This window comes from Dicentrarchus labrax, unplaced genomic scaffold (assembly GCF_905237075.1).
Source record: "Dicentrarchus labrax unplaced genomic scaffold, dlabrax2021, whole genome shotgun sequence".
Classification (NCBI taxonomy): Eukaryota; Metazoa; Chordata; class Actinopteri; family Moronidae; genus Dicentrarchus; species Dicentrarchus labrax.
Genome location: NW_026136718.1, coordinates 19,220,482 through 19,242,649, shown reverse-complemented (window position 1 = coordinate 19,242,649; position 22,168 = coordinate 19,220,482). Strand labels below are relative to the sequence as shown.

The 22,168-nt window shown below is 39.5% G+C and overlaps 2 protein-coding genes across 4 annotated transcripts; both read right to left on the bottom strand.

The window, feature by feature from the left end:
• Nucleotides 1–1,334: 1,334 nt before the first annotated feature.
• zgc:77486 (uncharacterized protein LOC405808 homolog) lies at nucleotides 1,335–12,475 on the bottom strand. Of its 2 annotated transcripts, none has more exons than XM_051378072.1 (6): nucleotides 12,315–12,475; nucleotides 10,950–11,149; nucleotides 10,451–10,562; nucleotides 7,989–8,116; nucleotides 6,989–7,096; nucleotides 1,335–5,043 (listed from the first exon to the last, which is right to left on the bottom strand). In XM_051378072.1, exons 2-6 carry the CDS (start codon nucleotides 11,107–11,109, stop codon nucleotides 4,895–4,897), a joined length of 657 nt encoding a protein of 218 aa, XP_051234032.1. In that variant the 5' UTR covers nucleotides 11,110–11,149; nucleotides 12,315–12,475; the 3' UTR covers nucleotides 1,335–4,894. The 2 variants fall into 2 exon arrangements, with proteins under 2 accessions (XP_051234032.1, XP_051234033.1); XM_051378073.1 differs by lacking the exon at nucleotides 12,315–12,475 and adding an exon at nucleotides 11,921–12,116.
• An 88-nt stretch (nucleotides 12,476–12,563) lies between these two features.
• plin3 (perilipin 3) lies at nucleotides 12,564–21,688 on the bottom strand. Of its 2 annotated transcripts, none has more exons than XM_051378043.1 (8): nucleotides 21,535–21,688; nucleotides 18,050–18,139; nucleotides 17,657–17,852; nucleotides 17,241–17,323; nucleotides 16,491–16,710; nucleotides 14,355–14,695; nucleotides 13,742–13,960; nucleotides 12,564–13,334 (listed from the first exon to the last, which is right to left on the bottom strand). In XM_051378043.1, exons 2-8 carry the CDS (start codon nucleotides 18,116–18,118, stop codon nucleotides 13,194–13,196), a joined length of 1,269 nt encoding a protein of 422 aa, XP_051234003.1. In that variant the 5' UTR covers nucleotides 18,119–18,139; nucleotides 21,535–21,688; the 3' UTR covers nucleotides 12,564–13,193. The 2 variants fall into 2 exon arrangements, with proteins under 2 accessions (XP_051234003.1, XP_051234004.1); XM_051378044.1 differs by having other exon boundaries at nucleotides 13,742–13,957.
• Between the last annotated feature and the right edge of the window lie 480 nt (nucleotides 21,689–22,168).

Below are 22,168 nucleotides of genomic sequence, written 5' to 3'. Positions count from 1 at the left end.
ACACACACACACACACACACACACACAAGAGGGGGGGGGGGGGGGGGGGAGAGAGAGAGAGAGAGATTTCCTGCTTTCTAAGGAAGAAGAGGCTTTACAGGCACAGGAACCATCTTTACTACCTTTTACAGAGAACTGCAAATGTCAGCCTTTCAACTTGTGTATTATGTAAGTCGACCCATGTGGCCACAAGAAATAGGCCACCTTGTTACAGGCCCTGCACCCAAACACAGGTGTTTTCAGTTATTCTGGCTGATTAGACCTCTTTTCTGGTTAAAGGTTTGGGTCACCCATATTGCAAATAACACACTTTGTCAATTGACTCTTGTAGTATCTAGCCATGCAGATAGTTTTAGTTTTGGGCCGAATGATACTCATCATACATCAGCCAAGTCGAAGCTCAAACTGTGCCATAAAAGACATCTGAGGCAGGATCTGGAAAGTTTTTACATTACTCTGATGAAGTCATGCTTTATGTCAAAATGTTGCTGCACCTTAAAAAACAACCACGTGCTCAGGATCTTACTTGCAATAGTTTTGACTTTGTTTGCCCATGTTTGAAGACATCCATCTTTGAGATTTCTATTTGTTATCTATTTATTATTTGTGGTGCTCAGAGCATTTAAAAATTCAACACTATGTTTCTAGACAGACACAAGGCCCTGGGCAGTGGGTAGACCGTGGATGTCCAGGGGCAACTAACTATATGGTAGAGAACTGACATAATTCATTATAAAAAAGGTATAAAACAAAAATGTCTACATTGCAACAAACCTGATGTCAGTTACCTTTATGCACAAGCCCAGACCACTGCTACTCAGTGTATGCGTTTTGTATTGACTGGCAGAGATCTGCACTGTACATGTTAATTATGATTCTCCCCATTTTACATTTACGTTTAAATAAAATTTATTTTCATGCTTTTTTCTATGTTCAGATTTTCCTGATCTTGTTATTTGAAGAAATTCTGTTGACTGTTTCATGACTAACACAGTAAGTGTGTTTAATTCAGGACAGTTAAGTTGCCGTCATGGAATTTCCTCTTCCAGCATGCAGTGGAGCTGAACACTAGGTGCTATTATGTATCACCATTTGTGCCTATGGTGTTTTGCTTTGTATTTGAAAACAATACACAAGTACAAAGCAGTGGGGCCACAGCATGTTCATGTACAGGAGCGGCAAAGAAATCGCCAACGCTTGTAACTATACATCACTAAATATATAAATTGCTTTTATAAAACTTATTAAAGAATAATTCTTGTCTAGAAAACCCACTCAATATTTAGCCAACAACATTAAAAACATATATGCATAAACACAAAAGACAAGTGTAATTTAAAATAAACTTTGTGAATTTATTGTTTTATACTTACTCTTACACATCATACAATCCTAAATCTTGAAAGAAAAACAAAATAAAAAGATATCTGGTGGTGTTTCTGGGGGACTGGAGTGCCAAGGGACAAGAACTACAGCTCTGTGAACATTGTAGATTTCATTTGATGTCCCTCAAGCTCATCTTGAAAGACAGAATGAATCAAGTCATTTGTCTTTACTTCTGCAGTGAAACTGAATATCAACCAGATTCATCACAACTGACAGGTCCATCATTATTATCAATCAAAACCCTTGCATGATGAAGACACTGATTATGAAAGGTTGTGCTAAAGACTAGATTGAAGACATCAAAACTCTATCAAAGCAACAGAACAGACGGAAGAAAAAGGTTTATGTACTGATAATATCTAGATTATTCAGGTATGGTTGCCCTAATTGCTGGTGCCAAGTCCTTCAGTCAAAACAATTTTAGTGATCCAACGGTCCCAAATCACATGTAAGGAAATTGGGCCCTCAACTTCTGCCCACAGACAGTCAATATCAGGGTGAAGCAGTCTGATAAATGACATTACAGCTGATGTGAATTCTGGTGATTTACATTCAAACTGCTCATGTTCATTAAGAAAACAGGGAGTGGGGATTGATATGAGCAGTCAATAGAAAACAGCAAGCGTAAATCATGAGATCCTCAAGATTTACATAGCTGAACAATCATCCCAAGTACAGGACTTTTTCCTCTGAGGGGTCTTTCAATCTGGAAAAGAAAACCAAATCTTTTGTAGGCGACAATATTTCGTAATGGTCAACCCAGCAGGCAAGCTTGAATATTCTGAATATATAAGATACACTTAGGGGAACATTAAACTGCAGAGCTGCTCCAAACACAATTTCCCCTTAAATATGACAATTATTATCTTTGTATGTAATAGTCACTCAATAATCCCCATTTACGCCTTCTGAATTTCAATTTTCCACTAGTGGTGATTAAGTCACAGCAGGGGCTTTAGATGACCAACTTATTCAAGGTCAACAGTCTTGCTGTTGGTATGCCAAACCACAAAGCTAATTAGACCTGTCCATCACCGCCACTAGGACTTAAAACAGGAATTCTGATGAAGGTCTATTTTCCAATGAAAGGGGCCCAAACTAAAGTTGACCAGGTCCAAACATGATGTTCTGTGTATACAAGGGAAAATGTGTCATTCACTTCCAACGCATTTCACGTTGGCTTATTTTGAGAATGCATACTCTGCTAAATCCCAGCAACTTCTTTACAGCTCCTTCATAAATATTTAATGATCAAGATCAAGCAACATTTACTAGGAAAGCTTTTGATAATGAAAAGACAATACCACAAATGTCCCTCTACATCTCATAAGGGGCCTTTTTTAACTTCCATAATATCACTATGCTATGAATAGACTTCAGTAACAGGATAAAAGCATGGACTGTGTAATTCAGCGAGGTTAATAAAGCTTACAGGGGGTTGTTAACAATCTGACTAGTATTGTGGAATAGAAGCCTGTAGGAGACACTCATGGTAGAGCCAGTTACTGAGCATACTTAATACATTACATGGGCAGATGATGGTGGTAAATAACTTGTAAATAAAAAGGGGAATAAGATGGAGAAAAAAATAAAAAATGAGTGCCATTTCTGACACATTCTTTTTTGGGGGGATAATTATGAAAAGCACTTTTATACACATAGTACTATTCTTCACCTTAGTCCCCCACCTTTATTATCTGGCAAAAATCTACATTAAGATTATACTATATGAATAGGAGCCATATGGTATTTACATTTGGAGGAAAAAAAACAAAAAACTGTAGAGTCCTGTTAACTTGAACCTTAGGGTTTCAGCCATGCATTGTGCTACTGCTGTGTGGCTTTTTAAACATTCCAGCTTCATTTCAAACGGTGCAGTCAGTTACAAAACAGTAACTTGTATGCTCGAACTGCACACATGCATGTAAGTTTGATCTTCCTAGAAGAAGCTAGCTAGAAGCGCTCTTCCTAGTAAGGACTCGTCTGAATCGGAGCACGTCGTAAAAGCGCAGCACGCAACTCTGTAGCATTGCAACAATCTTTACTTTAGCTGAGCAGAAGGTGTGTCAATGTATAGAGGAACTGCGAACCCAGGTCAGTTTTCATTCAGCATGTGTCAGTGGTCTGCTGGTGGTTAGAGAAACATGGAGCTTCACTCTGACTCCATGGAACAGAAAAGGGCATTCAAGAAGAACACGCTGCCGCACTAAAACAGAACGTCTCATCAACTGAACAGGAAGGCTAATTCTTCAGCGAGCCTGCTGTACAGATCAAACTATAAACTGCAAATGACCCAGATGCTGAATAAAACTGAGTAGGGGTGGCACATTAGTTTGTGCTCTGCAGTTGACACACTCTGTTGTGCTTTGTTACTAAATCCAAAACAATGGACATTTTACTGCACAACTGTAGTTGTAAGGGCTTAACTGGACTCTACTCCATCATATCAGAGCTTGTGTATTTTTTATTCAATAGTTATAGAATCAAGATGGAATTACTTAAATATAATTGAAAAAGGTTAAGTGCAAATCTTAATGATTTGCAGACACATGCTGCCAATCCTCCAGCACAGACCAACCAAACGATAAAAAATAAATAGAATGCAATCACACAATTCAAGCTAACTACAATATATTAATATAGATCTTCTGATGTCATACGCTCATTAAAACAGGAAAAAAAATGAAATAAAATAAAAACACAGAATTCAATCACTCAGTTAAGTCAAGGTTCTCAGTTTACCCTGCCCTTGCCCTCCCCCTACCTTCCCCCTTCATTAACTGTTCATGCACCCAATATCAGTATGATAAGTCAATATATCAAAGAGAAACATTTCTGGAAAATGCTGAGACTTGGGAGTTGTGTGTGACCCATAGAGTAAAGAGTTGGGAAGAAAAAAAATGCCAATTTGACAAGAAGTTGACATCATTTTCAATCTGGGAGAAAAATTTTATATTTCAAAGCCCTTAAAAGGTCTTGCTGATAGACAAAATCTCCCAGTTAGGTTATTTTTTTTAAAAACTTGCTAGACCTTAATTGAGCTCTGTGTCATTATCCAGGCTGTGACACATTCTTTAACAGCTTACCCCCGTCTCATTTCAACTACCTTACAGGGATTGTATAAAAATAAACTCACACGATCCCCCAAGTTGAGAAACAAAAAGGGGTAAAATCAAATGCCTTCCCTCCCCACAGCAACACTAATGTCCACCAAGCCCCTATGGCTCTCTCCCCGACTCTCAAGCAAATGTGCACACACACACACACACACTTTCATACAAACGCACGCACGCACACACAGAGAAACACTCAGGTTCAGCCGCAGTCACTAGTGGAGAGAGAGGGAGATGCTAGTAAGGGAAGCGTCTGGACAGTGGCTGCGACCTCACCATCCCACCCCGCCCGTCTTAGACTACCATGAACAAATGAAGCCATGATATCAGGTGTTTTCATCCAAGTCGCCATTGTTCAAATTCACAAAGTCAGAGACTTTTTTTGCACTCAGTCCTCATAACTTCTGAATTTTCTCAGCCACCACGATGGGGTTCTCCTTGCGTATGCGGGCAGCAGCTGCACTCCGGTAATCATAGGGACAGTCGTGTTTGTCAGAGTAACGGTGAATGGCACAAAATAGGTTGCCGCAGCGACAGTCAAAACCTTCAGTGAAGAGAAACAAAAACGGTCAGTCAACATAAAAGCTTCATTATAAACATTATTATACATTTAAAGGGTTTGCACACTAGTTCTTGTATAGAGGACAGGTGTTGCTGCACTGACTTCTATGAATTGATATGATAATGTTGCTCTTAAGAACCAACACTGCAACTCAGTCCAACTATGTCCTGAGGCTACTGCCATTATCAGGCCACATTTTCACATGCATACTGAGAATTTTGGTCATGGTCAGGCCTAAAATGCAAATCTCATTCATCATTTTTAAACATTAAATAGTGCCTGCAGCCTCCTTTGAGTTAATCCAGTTGGGCAAATATCTGAAGGCCAGCAGTACACTGCGAAATGCACCACTAACCTGCAGTATGTTGCTCTCTGTACCAAACAAAGAAACCCCATTGACTTGGAGCTGGATTTTGTAATGTGGGTTACATGCTCTGCAATGGGAGTTGTTGGTTTGGGAACAATTGTATCTACAGAATTTACAAGTATGATGAGATGAAACGAGTAAATTTTTGAGATGCTTTGAAGGGCAGAGAAAAAATGACTAGATAAGTCAGACATAAGTCACAGCTCAGATAAGAGGGAAAAGTGGATATTTCAAAAACTCAATTCAACTCAACTGTAAATAATATGTGCAACTGCTGTTCATTGTGTTTGTAAATGGTATCAGACACTAAATGAAAACAACAAGGTGCCTTTAGTGGGAACACCACAACTGAGATGTTAACAAAAAAAAAAAAAAGCATTATGAAGTGAACCTGACCCAGCGCTCTAAGTGACTTGAGGGGAAAGATTCTGGATCAATGGGTTTAAAATCAGAAGATAACTCATCTATCTCAGTATCCCATGAATATCACCAGTTTCCAGATTCAGAATAAAACCAGACTCACATCATCTTATAACAATTTAAAGGACTGCATTCACAAACAGTCGACTCCTTGTAGGGCTGTCACTTTTTTCCAAAAAATCTAATTTGAATGCATTTCGAATGGTACAATTTTTTATTAATGAATTCCAATAGTGTGTTTGACACCACTCAGGAAAACGTAACGTAAAGACTACTATAAGATAAGACATTCGCTCTTACCACACCATGGGGCCATATATCTGCATATCCTTGCATATAAATCTTCCTATCTTATTGGTAACGACATTTTTACAAGCTTCTGGCAAGTGGCCTGCTGAAGCTGAGTGTGCCAAATAGTAACACTCAGATGAGGTTGTGCCTCCACTGCCTCACTCGGGTGGCAAGCAAACGTTAGCAAATGAGTCCGCAGATTTGTTGTGGTTGTAGAGTTAGACACCTGCTACAAAGTTGACAGAAGCTCGCTTCTCAGACGCTTTAGTGTCGCAACCGTCTGCTCAGGACGGCTTGGCTCCATGCTTTCTACACTAGTGTCCTCCATTTTGTAGTAAACAACATAACATTACTAGCTTAGTTTACTGACAGGTCAACACGGTATGACATAGGTCAGGCTGGAGCACCCTCTCCTCACAAGGCAAACTACTTCAAACAGTCTTTTGTGATTATAAACAGTACATTTTGAATTAGACACAGGTCATTACACTTTGAAAATGAACCATGTTTAAACTAATTTTCTGATTTCACATAAAAAGTGACAGCCCTGTCTCCTTGGATGATGATTATTTTACTGTAGTTTTACAGAGAGACTTCTGGCAGTAATGGCTCACCTTGTACTATTGTGACACATGATGTGAAATACCCAACCTACACTATAAAAGCACTAAGACAAAGGTTATGAGGTGACAAAGTATCAATGACAAGCAAAGGGTGAGTTGAACAAAGTATACTGAAATTCAACTCTGCCTGGTTGTGACTGTCAGGTAAGTAAAGAATCCCAGTAAAGTGGGTTTCATGAGCTCTCTGCTCAGTATGTGTGTGTGCAATAACTCTTGTCTTCCTTACCAGTAAGGCCCACTTTCTTCCGGCAAGCAAAGCAGCGGTTCTTTTTCTTGTTTTTATCAGGAGTTTGGTCATTATCAGACAAAGCCTGTGCTGCTTCCCCCGCTGGCTCTGGTGAAAAAACCCCACACAATAATCACAAGTGAATTACTTGTTCAAATATGAACTTGTATTCAGGGATAACTACAAGTTTAACATGAATAGGTAAAATACTAAAACAAACAATAACCAAAAGTACAACATTGAATAGATAAAATAAAAGGGGTTAGTTCATTACTAATTTAGTAATGAGGACATGTATGTTGAATGAGTCTGAAGAGAAATTATATAAATCCAGTATAACTGAGATGGTATTGAATAGCTTCTTTTGTATCTCTTCATCGCTCTTTCAGGGTCCATTCCAGCCACCAAACCACCGTCTATTCAACCTCTCCTTGTTTACACATTCAGATGGTGGATTCCCGATATTAAAGGGCCATCCCAAAGTGTGATGTGGAAATAGACAATAAAACCCTTCAACATCACGTTTGCATCAGTGCCAACTTGAAAACTCCATTACCCCTAAACAGAAGTTGTTTGAAAAATGAAAAAGAAAAACATACTTTACATTTGGGAAGCATCATCACAGAGTATAATGTTTTTTGGAGTGTTTATGGGATATGATTTTGGGGATACTTATAATAGAGTGTAGGGCTGGGCAGTATGACAAAATATTTTTAGCACAGCATTTTTGAGATTCTGGTGCTTTCATGGTATATTACAATATTTTCTTTTGCATGGCTGGGCTTTTATATGGGTTTATAGTGGCTTATTCTACTGTCAGCAGTACATAGAATAAAAAAACATTTTAATGCCATTGTGTGTGCAGAATTTAGACCATTTTACGTAGTAAAAACAGAACTTTTAATAAGTAGTACCCTCCACAGCTGTGAGTGTGACCTACTTTATGTGCATGGTGGGTAGATATTGATTTGGGAAAGGACCACTGTTTTGCAATGTTTACCTGTGCTGTTGGAAGTACCCTCCTCTTCTCCCTCCTCAGCCTCTGCTCGATCAGAGTCTACAGCTCCTGAATCCTGGGAGATGCTCATGGCTGTCATCTGTTGAGTTACTGGACTGGGGGAGCTGGGACTGACATCACAACAAAAATAAATACATTTTAGACATGAATTACATTACATACATTTTTTTCTGGACTTTTAATTTAAGAAACTCATTCATTTTCTAGTAATTGTATTTATCAGTGTATATTTTGTTAGGCTGCAAATGTTGGCGATGCACTTTTCAACTTCAAGACAACTTAGATACTCTTTTTGCCATCCAGAATGACTTAAAAAGTCTGAAAATAAAGTGAACACAATGCAAACAATAAAGAAGGTTTTTCCAACTACAGAAACACCACAAATATCAGAAGAAATGTTGATATTTTGAATCTTGTTTTATTTGGCTGCATTAATTATCCCATCATTTTGTTTTGTGACTGACTACAAATTTCTTGGATACATTTCAGGATGCTCCCTGTAAACTATTTTGAGAAAGCCCTTGGATGAGCTATTACAATCAACTTGAGAAGACACAAGCAACTACAAACAGGAGGGCCCTACAGAAAACGGGATAGCGCATACACACGGTACACAGCAAAATGAGCCATAATGACATTATGCAGACAGATCGGGCACAAATCCCTACTGATAATTCCAAAATTTCATCACACTGGGAACAAATTACAGTTTGGATTTCTCTGTAGACATTCTGGGAAGAATAAACCCATTACTGGAACAACTTCTATGATAACAGGGCTCATTATAATGTGGGTAATCTGTGTTTTCCAGGAAACTCAGAAATCTAAGCATGTGTGCTCTGTATTATATTACACTACAGTACAATTACTGCTCAAATATTAAATCCTCTAGTCTTCTGATTTTCTTCTGTGAGATTCATCCTGGTCTATTGTCCTTGTTTGTTTGGTTTATTTCCAGCAAATGACAGTTACATCTATCATATCATACAAAAAAATCTACATAAATGTTTCTAAACCATCACATAATATATTTTTAAATTCAAAAATAATTATTTATTGGCATAACTAAAGCAAACCATTCAAGAAATGTAGGAAAAGCAGAAAAAGTAGGCCTGCAACAATTATTCAACATTAAGCAGTTTTGAGAACAGGCCCTCAGCAAACATTACTCCTCAGTTCTTTCTTTCAATGTCAACTTTAAACAAGAGAGCTCTTTGATATGGTTAATTCTGCCTTTTAGGGATGCCCCGATCCGATCTCAACAGTCGGTATCGGTGCCGATCAAAGCATTTTTACCTGATCGGTATTAGCCGACAAAACCACACTCAACGGGGACACTTGATTGGAACATCCTTAGTGCCTTTGTTAACCACTACAAAAAGGTGCTTCTACTTCAAACCCTGCAGAAATACCAGAAGACTTGGTGAAAATTTCAAATCAAACTAGAAATCACTGGCAAGTACTACCAATTAACTAACCAACCACAATCAATCAATTTTACAGGTAAGGTGTAACAAGACCTGCTTATGGAAGAGTATGGTGTATGTCATTTTACAAAGAACATGCAGTTTGTTTAAAGAAATGTCTAACACATAATGTCTATAATGGTTAATGTGTGCAGACTAAATTAAAATGCAAAGCAGACATTCTCAGACAGGCAACAAGAAATGTAAACAAAATGAGCCCTGAGAAACCTCGAAATGACAAAGACATCACATAAACGTTAAATTTAACATACAATATACATGTTATAAAACATACATTACCACAGTCAGCTATGACTTTGCATTGTGCTTGGTTGACAGGTATGCTAATGCTTGCAGATATGTCAGATTACAGCACTCCTACTGCTTCTCCATAAAATAGCGGTGGAGATGTGGACAACGAACTGTTGTATATGAACGCCTTAAAACTGGCTGGAATTTTTTTATTGACTGGCAAAGAGTTTTTGCCAGAAAGCTCAAAGTCATCAGGTGAAGTTAAAAATACTTGAGTGGCCAAAGGATTGTAACATAATCCCAGCAGGTTTTATGTTGAACAGTGAGATGTGAATATACATAGTAGATGTCCATCTCTGATTTCTGCAGAGGCAAGCTGATGTACTTTAAACTGAAGGGACTAATGAGAACACATTACAACACAATGTGCTGGAGCCAGTGATGAACTGATCTACTCATTATTCAATTTACTATAGTCAAGTAAGCAGGCATTTGAACAATATAATCAAAGGTCCAATGTAACAGAATGTATAGGAGGCCACAGTTTTAATTTGTCTGATCAGCTTCTTAAAAACATTTCACAGTGAACACAAAATACCATGTTTCTAATTTTACTTAATTAATGAATGATATCAAAATTACCACCGATTCTCAATTTATTATCTTTTCTGCACTCTTTGGAACAATATGGGCCGGGACAAATTGCCCATCTATCAGTCAACATACCTGGTCGTTTGTTCCTCAGGTGGAGTCCCCGCCACCTCTGTACTGGGTTCTGAGGTTGTACTCTCCACAGTCACACCAGCTGACCCTGGTGATCCTGCCGGTGATGTAGCAGCTGTGTGGGGACAGAACAGTCTGATAGCACGAACAAGACAGAACCTGTTGTTTTGGCCCTGAACATGGATGACTTTCCATTCGTTTGTAAGTATCTTATCGTAAGCCATTCATTGCTCAGGTTTATCCACCATGATCAGATGTGTTTTGAGTTAATGTGAAACAGATGGAGATGTCACTCTCTTGCTTTCTGATGCCACAATGTAGGCAGCTACTGCTACCTCTGTTCTCCAACCCCTTTTAGCAAATTCGAGTGCCCCCCATGGCTGTACAGTTTTTGAGTGACCCCATAGTTCCAACTTCCAGTTTTTTCCCCACCTAACCGACCCATATCCAGCACCCCACCCCCTGCTTTTTTTAATAGGTCATGTCTCTCCCATCTTCCTACCTTTCTCTCCCGGGGGGCTGGATCGCCCCCCTCCCTGTTGTCTCTGCAGGTGTTCCTTGTAGCAGACCGAGCACATGCCGTTGGTGCGGGGGTTACCATAGAAACCACATCCCATAGTGCAAAGCATTGGCACCTGCGTCTGATTGGTCTCCTGAGCCATGCTCTGACAGAGGGGGTAAGGGGGATGGGAGAGGATATTCCTGAAAATGGGGTTGCACAAGTTAGTCAAAATGATTAGCATTCCCTATTTGATTACATGGTTGTTCAGTTTTTTCAGCTAAAAGAGCTTGGAGACTGGCATTGGAGCAGGAGAGTAGAGTTGGAAAAAAAAAATGTTACTTTGTGAACTTTATGGCCTACTGATTGTAACTTTAATGAAGGTTTGGCTGACAGGTTCATACCTTCGTCGCCCAAAATTAAATCCAACACCACAAATAATGTGACAAAGTCCAGTTGTGCCACAAAATCAGAACTGGACTTCATTCAAAATTTAGTCTGAATTATGTTTCTAAATTAATGTCAAAGACAAATCAATCTCTGACATTGATGGCAAAATACAACAGCAAATAAATACAAAATAAAAATGATCACTTAATAATGTAATGCTCCTCCTGTAACATTAGGGCAATGCGCCAGGAGTGTTGAAAGTAGTAAGCTATGGGATTGTAACAAGAACTAGGTGGAAAGCTTTTCACAGCAATGAAAACAAAAAGGTACAAAGAAACGAGCACAGTTACAGTGGAAAAGGCAAGTTACAGTCTGCGAAAACATAAGCTAGCTCAGCTAGTTCGTGCTTTCTTCCGCCGCACAGCAAGATGTTTTGATCAGGACAAAGTTAACAAAAAGGAACAAAAGCTAAAGACATGTCTAAACAAAACCACCCGGAAAACTTAAGACGAAACCCTCAAATTAAACCGATGACTTGGCAAACACAAGCGCAACGTTGCTTACAATCTAGCTAAACAACTTACAGCTGACTGTCCCCAGTTTGAGTTTGTCCGCAGCAGAAAACAATTGGCGTCCTATGCTCGCATAGCTCAAAGCAAACAGTGTAACATTAGCAAACAGCCACACTGGACGTTTTGTCTGACACTGGATACCAACGCAAAAAGAAGCACAAAACTCGCCTAGTCGCCCTCCATCGTGACAAAAATCAAGACAATAAAAAAGTACAGCGTCCTTAGCGACAAACTGTAAACAAATCTCATGTTTTAAATCGAATAAACGCGAGTGTTAGCAGGCTAACGTTAGCTGAACCGCTAGCACGGTCAGCCAGCCCCCCCAAAAAAACAGCGTCCTAGCTGGTTTAAACTCTGTTACAGACCGCGGGGGGTCTCTCATATCGGTCTAAGGTGAAGACAGTACCTGAAATTCAAGGTACCGGGGGCTGTCGACGACCTTGGGCTTCAGATTTGTACAAGTTGTGTCCTCAGCAGAGCGCGCGGCCTCCTACCCAGCGCTAGCTCGCGACATTCGAAACAACGACCATGACGTCATCCTCAGCATCGATTCACCCTTCAGTCAGACGGGCCAACATAGCGAAGTCCACCACCCCGGTGACCCCCCCACCAAAACACACACACACACACAAAAACACCACGACAACAAAAAAACTCAGAAAGGACACTTTTATGAATGTATTCAAGGGTGACACACACATTGTGTTCCGTCAACATCTTATTGACATGCCAGCTCATTGTTAGTTCACTAGCTGCTTCCATGAACCCATCAAGGTTCACACACGAAATACTGAGATTAAAATAGCAAATCTAAAAACAAATGGAAGCATTATGAACTCTAAATCTCTTTAAAGATGCATTTTTTGCCTTAAAATGATCTTGGTGTTGACAGGCAACATCAGTTTGGCTTAGTTCTGGGAATGCTTTGAATTCATTTAGGCATTAGCAAGTCTTTTAAACACCAGCACAGGTAAGAATCTTCAACGATGTAAAATACTTCTTTCTCTTCCGAGATAAATGATAATATGAAATGATAAAGTGCACACGTTTTTTTTTTTTTACATTCTCTAAGACCACAGGTCAGAGCTTTTAGTCAATTGAACTACTACATCACAACTTTAGTGTCATCAAATAATCAGATTTAGTGCATCATGAAGAAAGCACCATTACATGAATTTAAGGCAGCTTTCATTAAAGCAAGCATTTTGTTATATATGGTCCATCTACAGTAAACACCAAACTTCTGTCGCAGCATTGATTGGCTCATGGAGAAACACAACAAAGCCTAGTTGTGTGGTTCACTCTGCTCCATTGGCACATCTCCCTCTGCCTTCTCAGTGATCTGGGGGGCAAAAGGTCCCACCAGCCAGTTGAGTGGTGTGTTGTTTAGTAGATACTCCATGACACCATCCAGAGACTGCTGAACCTGGGAACAAACACATACTAGTATTACTTTCTACAAAATTACCAAACCATAACCAAAACAAATACTTGACCTCAAAAAGTTATAGATCTTGTAAGAAATATTGAAGTTACATATGTACATTACTAAATACAACATAAGCTTGACTGTCCTAGTTTCATACATGCATATGAATGAGCAGACACCCCTGAGAATGGATGTTTATTTGTGTAAAGTATGCAGAAGTTGCGGTTTAATTCCTGTTCGATAAGACTCTGCAGGTATTATTTAAGCACCAATAAAAATGCAATGGAAGGAATAACTGTGTTAAGTGGAAATAAAATCAAATTTCAAGCACTAAACTATATTAAGATAAGCTGATGCAGCAAAACCAAACACTGCAGAAAAGACAAGCGTGGTGCAATTAGTACTTGGGTCAGGTGGTGACGGCTCCGCTCCAGAAGGAGGGGTGTGATGGTGCTGGTGTTCCCCAGAGAGGAGTGCAGTTCTTCAGCTGATCGCCTTGCACTGGTTAGCTGGTCCTGGACTGCACCTGGCAGACCCTGAGCACTTGTCACCACATTGGAGCACGCTGACTTCAGCTGGTCGCTCAGACCATGCACCATGGAGAGGACTCGCCCTTCCAGCTGCTGTGAACATGAAGTGGGAATAATAATAGATATAAATGATAAACGTAGCATGTTAAATTGCAGATGATAATAAAGCTGTAACATGTCAGTTGGTTCCTCATCCTGTACAATCCTGATGACACAATGTAATGTCACTCCTGTCCCACATTGATATGTTGGGGCATTACAACACAATGTCAGCCTGTAAAATGCAAGTGTCTGATCTGCTGAATTTCAAGACTTTTCTTTTGTTCTTATCCCTATCATGCTCTGAGATTTCTTTCATTTGTTTAAGCAGTATTTCAAGCCACTTTGGAGCTGCATATGTACACTATATACACTGAAAATGCTGTGAAATGCAAAAATAATCTGGTTAGAAACCATTAAGTCAATTCCCAAATGCTTCAGCCCTGACCTCAGCCTCATCTTTGGTCCCATCTGGCTCTGACTCTGTCTGTCCAGCTCCAGCCTGCTTCTGCTTCCACTCTCTCCAGCGCTGCAGCAGCTGTTCGGAGGCTCCTCCTATCTGGTTACTGGCAGTACCCAGACTAGTACGGGCACTCTCTAGCAGGTCCAGAGTGCTGGTAATCTGAGCCACTGCAGTATAGGTGCTATCCCTGGCATGCCGTGCACGGACCAGGGATTGCTGTAGGGCTCGCTCCTGTACTTTGGCAGAGAGTTTCCCCAAGCGGACAAAGTAGCTGGGGCTAGCCGAGAGGGTAGTCACCTCACCGGTAGCAGGTTCAGCCACTGCAGCTGAAAGACAACAGTGTTAATTTAGTACATTTTCAAAAGATAGGTTTTATGTGGTAAGGTTATCTAGAATTTTTAACATGTCTTTAAATATTTAGCACAATGGGCTATACACAGGTTTGCCAACTCAAAACAATATATCAGTTATTCTTGATCTCTCCTTTTGTTTAAAACTGTTATGAGAAGAAATACACAAAAGAAAGTGAGTGTATCTAAATTTTGAATTTCTTTTGAGTCATAGACGGAGGGACAACTGGCTCACTCCCACTATGCCAACTGGTACATCTGTTGCATTTCGGCCTGCTTGACTCTGCTAGGGTTAAAACACATCTCCTCAGGAGAGGCAACAAGGCTCAGAAGCCACTTTACTCCTTCCAGTCATCAGTCCATCAGTGGAAGCTAAGGGATATGCAAAGTAACACTACTGCCGCACACTGTCTCCCTGTGTCTCTGTTAAAAGCCACTTCGGTGAGTCTGGTGGGCCTTTGCCACGGTAACCACTGAACAAATCAAAAATCCCAGAGTAATTCCATTATGGGTACTTTGCTGCTGCTGCTTAATACAGATGCATCTTATTCACATCCATAATCAGGGAAGTGGACGGCCTCTTGAGTATTACTGTGATATTGGAGTATGGTAGGTTGTCATGATAATATGACATCACAGTAGCAGGTGTCAAAGCTGCAAGTGTTGGAAATTGTAGGTGCTTTATGGGCCAAGTTCACAGAAGGGAAGGTCATTGTAATGTCCTGCCTCGCTCTCTATGAATAGCTACAGCCATTCATGTGCTCAGATCCAGTCACTGTGGTACAATTTACTTTTATCATGACCACATCACCTTGCCTTGGCTTTATAATGATACTTTATTTGGACAGTCTCTTAAAATTTGCTGTTTCATCTATAGATCAGTGAGGCAAAAACAGTGTCGGCTACTGAGTCTCATAGTAAATGGCAAATAGTGCAAATGAAGAATGTTCAGCAATAATTAAGGAATAAATTAATTTTCAGTAAATGGCAGTGATGTCAGCTAAAATGTATAATGTATGACATTAAGCTTGGAGTAATTTAAGGTAGGGATATAAGGCTAATTATTTTCCTCTTTAAAGCAAAACTGTGAAGAGAAAGTAGATCAATAGATACCACTGCCATGTATTTTCATATGCCAATGTCTCCTATGTATCTTTTCATTGCAAACGCAAATTTAAAACAGTAATGTAAAAACAACAAAAAAGGTTTATGAAAATGATTAAAAAAAAAGGTACATTCAGTGATCCCAACACAAACAGAAATTTAAGACAGTGTTGTAATAATTCCCACATTAATTGACAGATATGTATAATCAAGGACTAATAACTAAATCTAATTTAAAAGTGCTTTGTCACTACTAGTTTTGTTTACACCAGCATTATTTATAAGGCACTGCAATGAAACAAAAATATAATCAGCAGCTGAATTAGAATCATGAAAGAAAAACATGGAATACTTTCTACTTTTCATCATATCTGTGACATGAATACATCTCAACTATATATGTCTTTGTTATCTTATCAGCTTTAGAGTAAACATGGGGGAAAAGCTACACTACCTATTTACGATCATCTGATCTCATAAAAACTTGACAAACTGGTCACTCGTTGTCCATAAATAATTAATTGCAGTTTGTTTCAGCTTCATTTGATCCAACTGTCAAAACACACCTGTCTATACCTCAGCAGTGGACATATGGGTTTATCACCTCCTCTGCTTTTTTTTTTTTTTTTGGACTGATTATGCTTTCCACATTCAGATAGCTACTGACCCAGCTCCCTCTCTGTGAGTGGTAGGTTCTGGTCAACCCAGTCCTCAGATCGGCTCAGTGCCAGGCCCATCCCACTGCTGACCATCTGGCCCATCCTGGTGCCCATGGCGGTGAGGATACCTCCGCTGACTGCTGCCCAGGTCAGCTCGACACCACCCATGACAGCCCCCACTACAGCATCTTTTGCCCCTGCCACCATACCCACTGTGTCCGACACCACCTGAGGAAGAAAGAGGCGATTATGTGCTGTCCTCAGTGTAATGGTGGTGCTATTACGCATTTTCCTCATAGCTCTTATCCTATTGACAGATACGAGACGTGAGACTATTTGGCCTTCAAGAAGGAGTTAACAGAGCAAGTGATAATACAGGGTGCAGAAGTATGAGAAGAAAAGGATGAGGTGGATGCTGGGGAAGTTGTGGAGCAACAGTAACTGTTTACATATTGTGAAGAGTAAATATTGATGCTATGGTTACCTGGAGTAAAATACAACTGGTGGACTTATCTAGAAACCTAGTTAATGATGGGAACCATATTTGAAGTGTCTTGATACATGTGTAAGTTAACACACATGCTATAACAAGTACAAGTAATAGTTACGTTACTTGTATAGTTATGAGACATAGTAAAATCAAGGTTAACATGATAAATTAATCAATCCAAATGCAAAGTAACAAGGTCGAGAAAGAAGATCAAAGGCAAACGAAGTAAAAGAGTGAAATGTATTTTTTTTACGGTAGCATGTTTGACCTTGTCTGCTGGTTTGTGAAGAATAGGCAGCTTCTCCTCCATCTTATCCAGTCCTTTCAAGGCGTACTCATTTACTGTTGCAACTGAAACAGAAATGAATTTAAGAGGAACAAGATTAAAAGTTTTCATCCCTGCTAACTATAAAAGTGGTAAGTAGCACAAAGCTCCAAAAACAGTGACTGTTTCAATGTTTACAGTGTAAATCTGGAAACTCTGTTCTTAGAAGAAGAAACCTTTTTTTTTTTATTCTTGTCATATTCTAGCCCAGAGGTAATAAATGGACCTGACACAAGTTTCTCACCTTTAATATGCAACAAGCTTGCAATATTCCTCTATAGTACATTTCAATGTTATAAATTTGTGTGCCATCGTTGCACACGTATTACATCATATTTTGCACAGAGAAAAGAACCTACGCTGTGGTTCTATAATGTCCAAAAGAGGCTTGGACCCCGTGGTGGCAGCTGCTCCCAGGGTTCGGACCCCGCTCTCTGCTGCATCCATCACTCCCTTCAGCAAGGGCACGTTGTCTTTGGTGCTACTGTAGGCGCTGGACACCACCTCGCAAGCTGAACTGACCAGAGGTAAATTGCTCACTCGGGAAACAACATTCTAGGACCAAAAAATACATTACTGTCAATGAAAGGACATACAAATTGGGTATATAGTCCTAACTATGTAAAAAAAACCTCTTTTCAGCATTCTGGGATTATGATTGATTCCCCACAGTAGCTTATCAACATGAAATTCTAAGCTTCAAATGAGTCGGTTTTGTAATAGGTGTCATTTTGGGTCACAGTGCTCCTCACCTGCTGGTCTCCATTAGCCGGTTCTGCTGCTGCAGCTCCAGTCTCATTAGTTTTCCCGCTGTCTGCCATTGTGACTGCTGGATTCAATCTCTGACATGGAATATAGAGTGTCAGAAACAGAGATTCACCTTACATTGCTCGGTATGCATGATGAAATAAATCTTCCTCTCTGATATTCTTTGTTTAAGTGGAAGATACACTTTATCTTGCAGAGAAGCAGTGTGTGTTATGAATTTAGAAATGGAATCGCTGTCCTGTCAGACGGTTTAATAATATAGGCAGCGAGGCAACTCAACCATGTTAAATTCATTTGTCAACACTATGATGCAATGAGGATGAAACTGCACTTAAAATACAAAATGGTGCAGCCAAGCAAACAATTCAAGTCTCTACACTATGGCAAAGTTGATTCCTGTCTTTCTTGTTAACTTCCAATAGCTATATTTTTTGCATTTTTAAGACTGTATAGCATCCTGAAATAATAAAGTCTTAACAGTGTCAACATTTTGAACTTGCTCATGAAAATAGTTATTAATGAGGCCAGTGTAGGCTCAATGTGTAGTGTAAGCATGTGTGAGTTATTCATTTAAACACATTATTTTTTATTATTTTGACTTCTAGACTCACAGTTTTATGATTATCTTTGTGTCAAAGAAAATCTGAATATATGTCGGAATAATAACACATCTCAGTAACTTTTAAAGTCATTATTGATGGTAATGCAGACAAGTCACAAGACTAATTTCTTCATCTAGATTTATTAAAAGAAACATATAACTATTCAATCAATATGTCAGAAGTTGAAACACAAACAAGCCCGGGGCTCATAGCTTAATACTTAGTATGTGCACAGTATCCTGTAAAACTACCGGTTTCTCAAAGGGATGCTTGCTTCAAGGTGATGATTGCCACAACATAAAAGGAATACAGACATCAATTACGAAGGAATCCTGGGGACCCAGAAGTTCGTCTCATTTGAAAATATAGATTAGAGTCAAAGAAAAGCCATGAATAATGCCAAGAACTATGGACCAGCAGGGCACTAATGCTGGTGATTGATTGTTCACAAGCTCACATGAAGGCATGCAGGCAAAATGGAACTCGATATAATTTATATCAAGTGAAAAATGTTCAATGAAATATTGAGCCATACGGCACTTCTACTAATGTAAAATATTGCTTTAAATGAAAACTAGGCCAAAAGAATTACTCAAGTGAAATACTTTAAACCCTACTGCATTAATAGAATGAAGTGTTGCCTGAGATAAAAAACTAAATCAAATAGTTAATTGTGTCACAGAAAAGGGTGAAATAAACCCATAATTAATTCAATCAATTGTCCAATTATATTTCTATATACTTCTATTCCTACTGAAGTAAGGAGGAGAAGGAGTCATTTTCAACTAAGAGGGAGACATGGCTAAAATCCTCTATCTGTAATATAAGACTGCAACAGTTACTCTTATTATGCAATCAATCAATTCTATTATGTTACAGACCAATTAATCAGGAGAATGACTGGCAGATGAATCAATAATAAAAACAATCAACAACAAGATGGAGATTTGCAAGGAGGAAAGCAAAGAGGCATGACAGCTGTCTGGAGAGAACCCTCTGCAGCGAGAAATCTTTCCCTTTTCTTTCTGGTGCTCCCAACATGTGGACAACATCTGTTTACTCTCTACCAGATGGCACAGGGAGATGTCAGAGGAGTCCACCTGTATTTACTGTAACAGTGTTAACAAGCACTTGCGATGGTCGGCCTGATGTATAGGGCAGACGAGCCCAAGAAGGACATGGCCTCTATGATCATACTGCTGGTGGAAACATGCAGCAGTAGCGTGAGGAGTGCAGCTGTCCAGCTGTAACCTGTTGCCAGCATGCAGTAAATGCTCAGGTAGATTAGGCTACACATCCACCTGACAGAACTGTTTATGGAGAGACGAGTCTCACATTCAGCGGACTACACTGAAGCCGAGCAGCTCCAACCATGGATGGTCTTTACATAGAACTACTGTTTGTTCATTTCACAAATTATTTTAGAAGTCAGGGTGAATAAAATACTCTCTCCGAGTCCATGAACTATGGTATTCCAGACAGTCTCTCTGTGCCCTTTGTGACTGCAAATTGCATTTTGTTGCAACAGCTTGGTTCAGCAAGATGTTTTTTCTGAGAGGCAATTGATAAGATCTTCACTAGCTTTATTACAAAGCCAAAGTCTGACACTATACTCTCTGCTATCAAGTGTGAGATGAACCCGAGATAATTGTCGGAGACATGGTACATATTATGTGGAAGGCTGATATGCAATACAAAATAAGCTGTTTGAGTTTTGGAAATAATCATCTCACTGACAAGAGATCCCAGCTCAGCGCTCATAAAAAGGCTATCTGGCCTCTTCCTATTGCGTTATAAGACTATTTGTCACATCCTCACAATGTTGAGCAACACCAACTCCTTTCAGAAAAGGGAATGCTAGAATTTGGAGCTGAAACACTATGTGACCTTTGATATAAATGGAAAAGCTTGTATATTTCCAGGAAACTATTGAGATCAGTGCTAGTCAGTGGGTTAAAGAGGCCTACAGCTGTCCCTGGTCTCACAGAGGACCAACAGTAAGGAGCTAAGCACTTAAACACTGAACTGTCTATACAGCATATGATAGCTTTATCTACACATAATATTGTAGACCCAGATCAGTGAGATTAATTTGCAAGGGATGAAAAGCATTTAGTCAGAGCCCAACGTGGGGGGTCAGTCCCAACGTAAATGTGAGGGGTCAGGAGGGGACATTAAATCTGTTACACAAAATGACGTCTTTAATTTTGTCTTGTGAAATACTGGATAATTTTATTTCAGGCCTCTAAAAATCCCTCAAATGAAACAAATTGAGAGGAAATCCCAACAGTTCATTTTTCCACACACCAAGAGGTCACAGGTGGAAGTGGCTTCATTTTGAGGGGTCACTGTCTTAGCACAGTGTCATATGAATCAAAGACACCTTACACAAAACTGTCTGTATTGGCATTCATTGGAAAAACAAGCAATCTTCTTATAGGACAAATATTGTTCAGCCCACAGAAACCTCCTTTAAGCTGCTTTTTAACACAACAATTGTCCTTATTGTCCTCTCAACAGGGCTGTATTACTCCACAGCAGCTGTCATTTCTTCCAGTTAATAGTTGATGAACTTTACCCCAGATAAGGAGCATATGACTAATTGCGACTTCGACAAAACAACAACCCTCTTTTAACCGGACTTTCTTTGTCATTTATCATAACTTATGGTCACTCTTGGACGTAAACAAGCAAACAAAGTAAAGTTGTTTCCTCAGCCCTCAAAGCTTAACACTAAAGCTAACATAAACATGAACAGTAGGTTAAGTTAGCTAGTTAACGGCTAGTTAGTTAGCTTCGCCAATACGTCTTTGAGATGTTGAGGGTTGATTTAAAAACTAAAACTGAGCTGTCAAAACCTCACTGACCTCACTTGATGTCTGTTTCCCCTGTGTCCTGCTGTGACCTGCGGTATATTGCTGGTCAATGAACCGGTCCAGCCCACAACAAGGTCCTCTTTCTAGCGGGCTGTTGACTCTGGGCAGAGGGGGCGGAGAGGGAGAGTGGCTCTTCAACTTTTAACCAATCAAATCACAGCACGGAAGTGACAGTGCAGGACACAGCTGTCACATCTGGGGGCCTACACGTAAAAGTGGAACTAACTCCAAATCGATACAGAATTACCTGAAAATATCATGTATCATGTTTTTTATGGTCCCTGTTTGACAAGATTGTGTGACTCTGGTAACAAGCTCATTATCTGCTAAATAGATAGCTGTATAAATGATGAATGAAAGATGGATGGATTTAATATATGCTGTGGGTAGCAGTGGAGAGTGGAGTGCACTTAAGTTCAATTTTGAAGCAAAAGTATATTTTATATAGTTGTATATAGGAATACAATATTTTACCTTTTATCAAATTTTTGGGGAAATTTGAACAAGGGAAAAAAAATGGAATTGGCTATGAAGATTTTATATTCTTCAAACCTAAAAATAAAGACTGGTGGTTCTGTGGTTCTGTTGTGGGGGTCCTTGACATGAACCCAAAGGGAACCAGTGT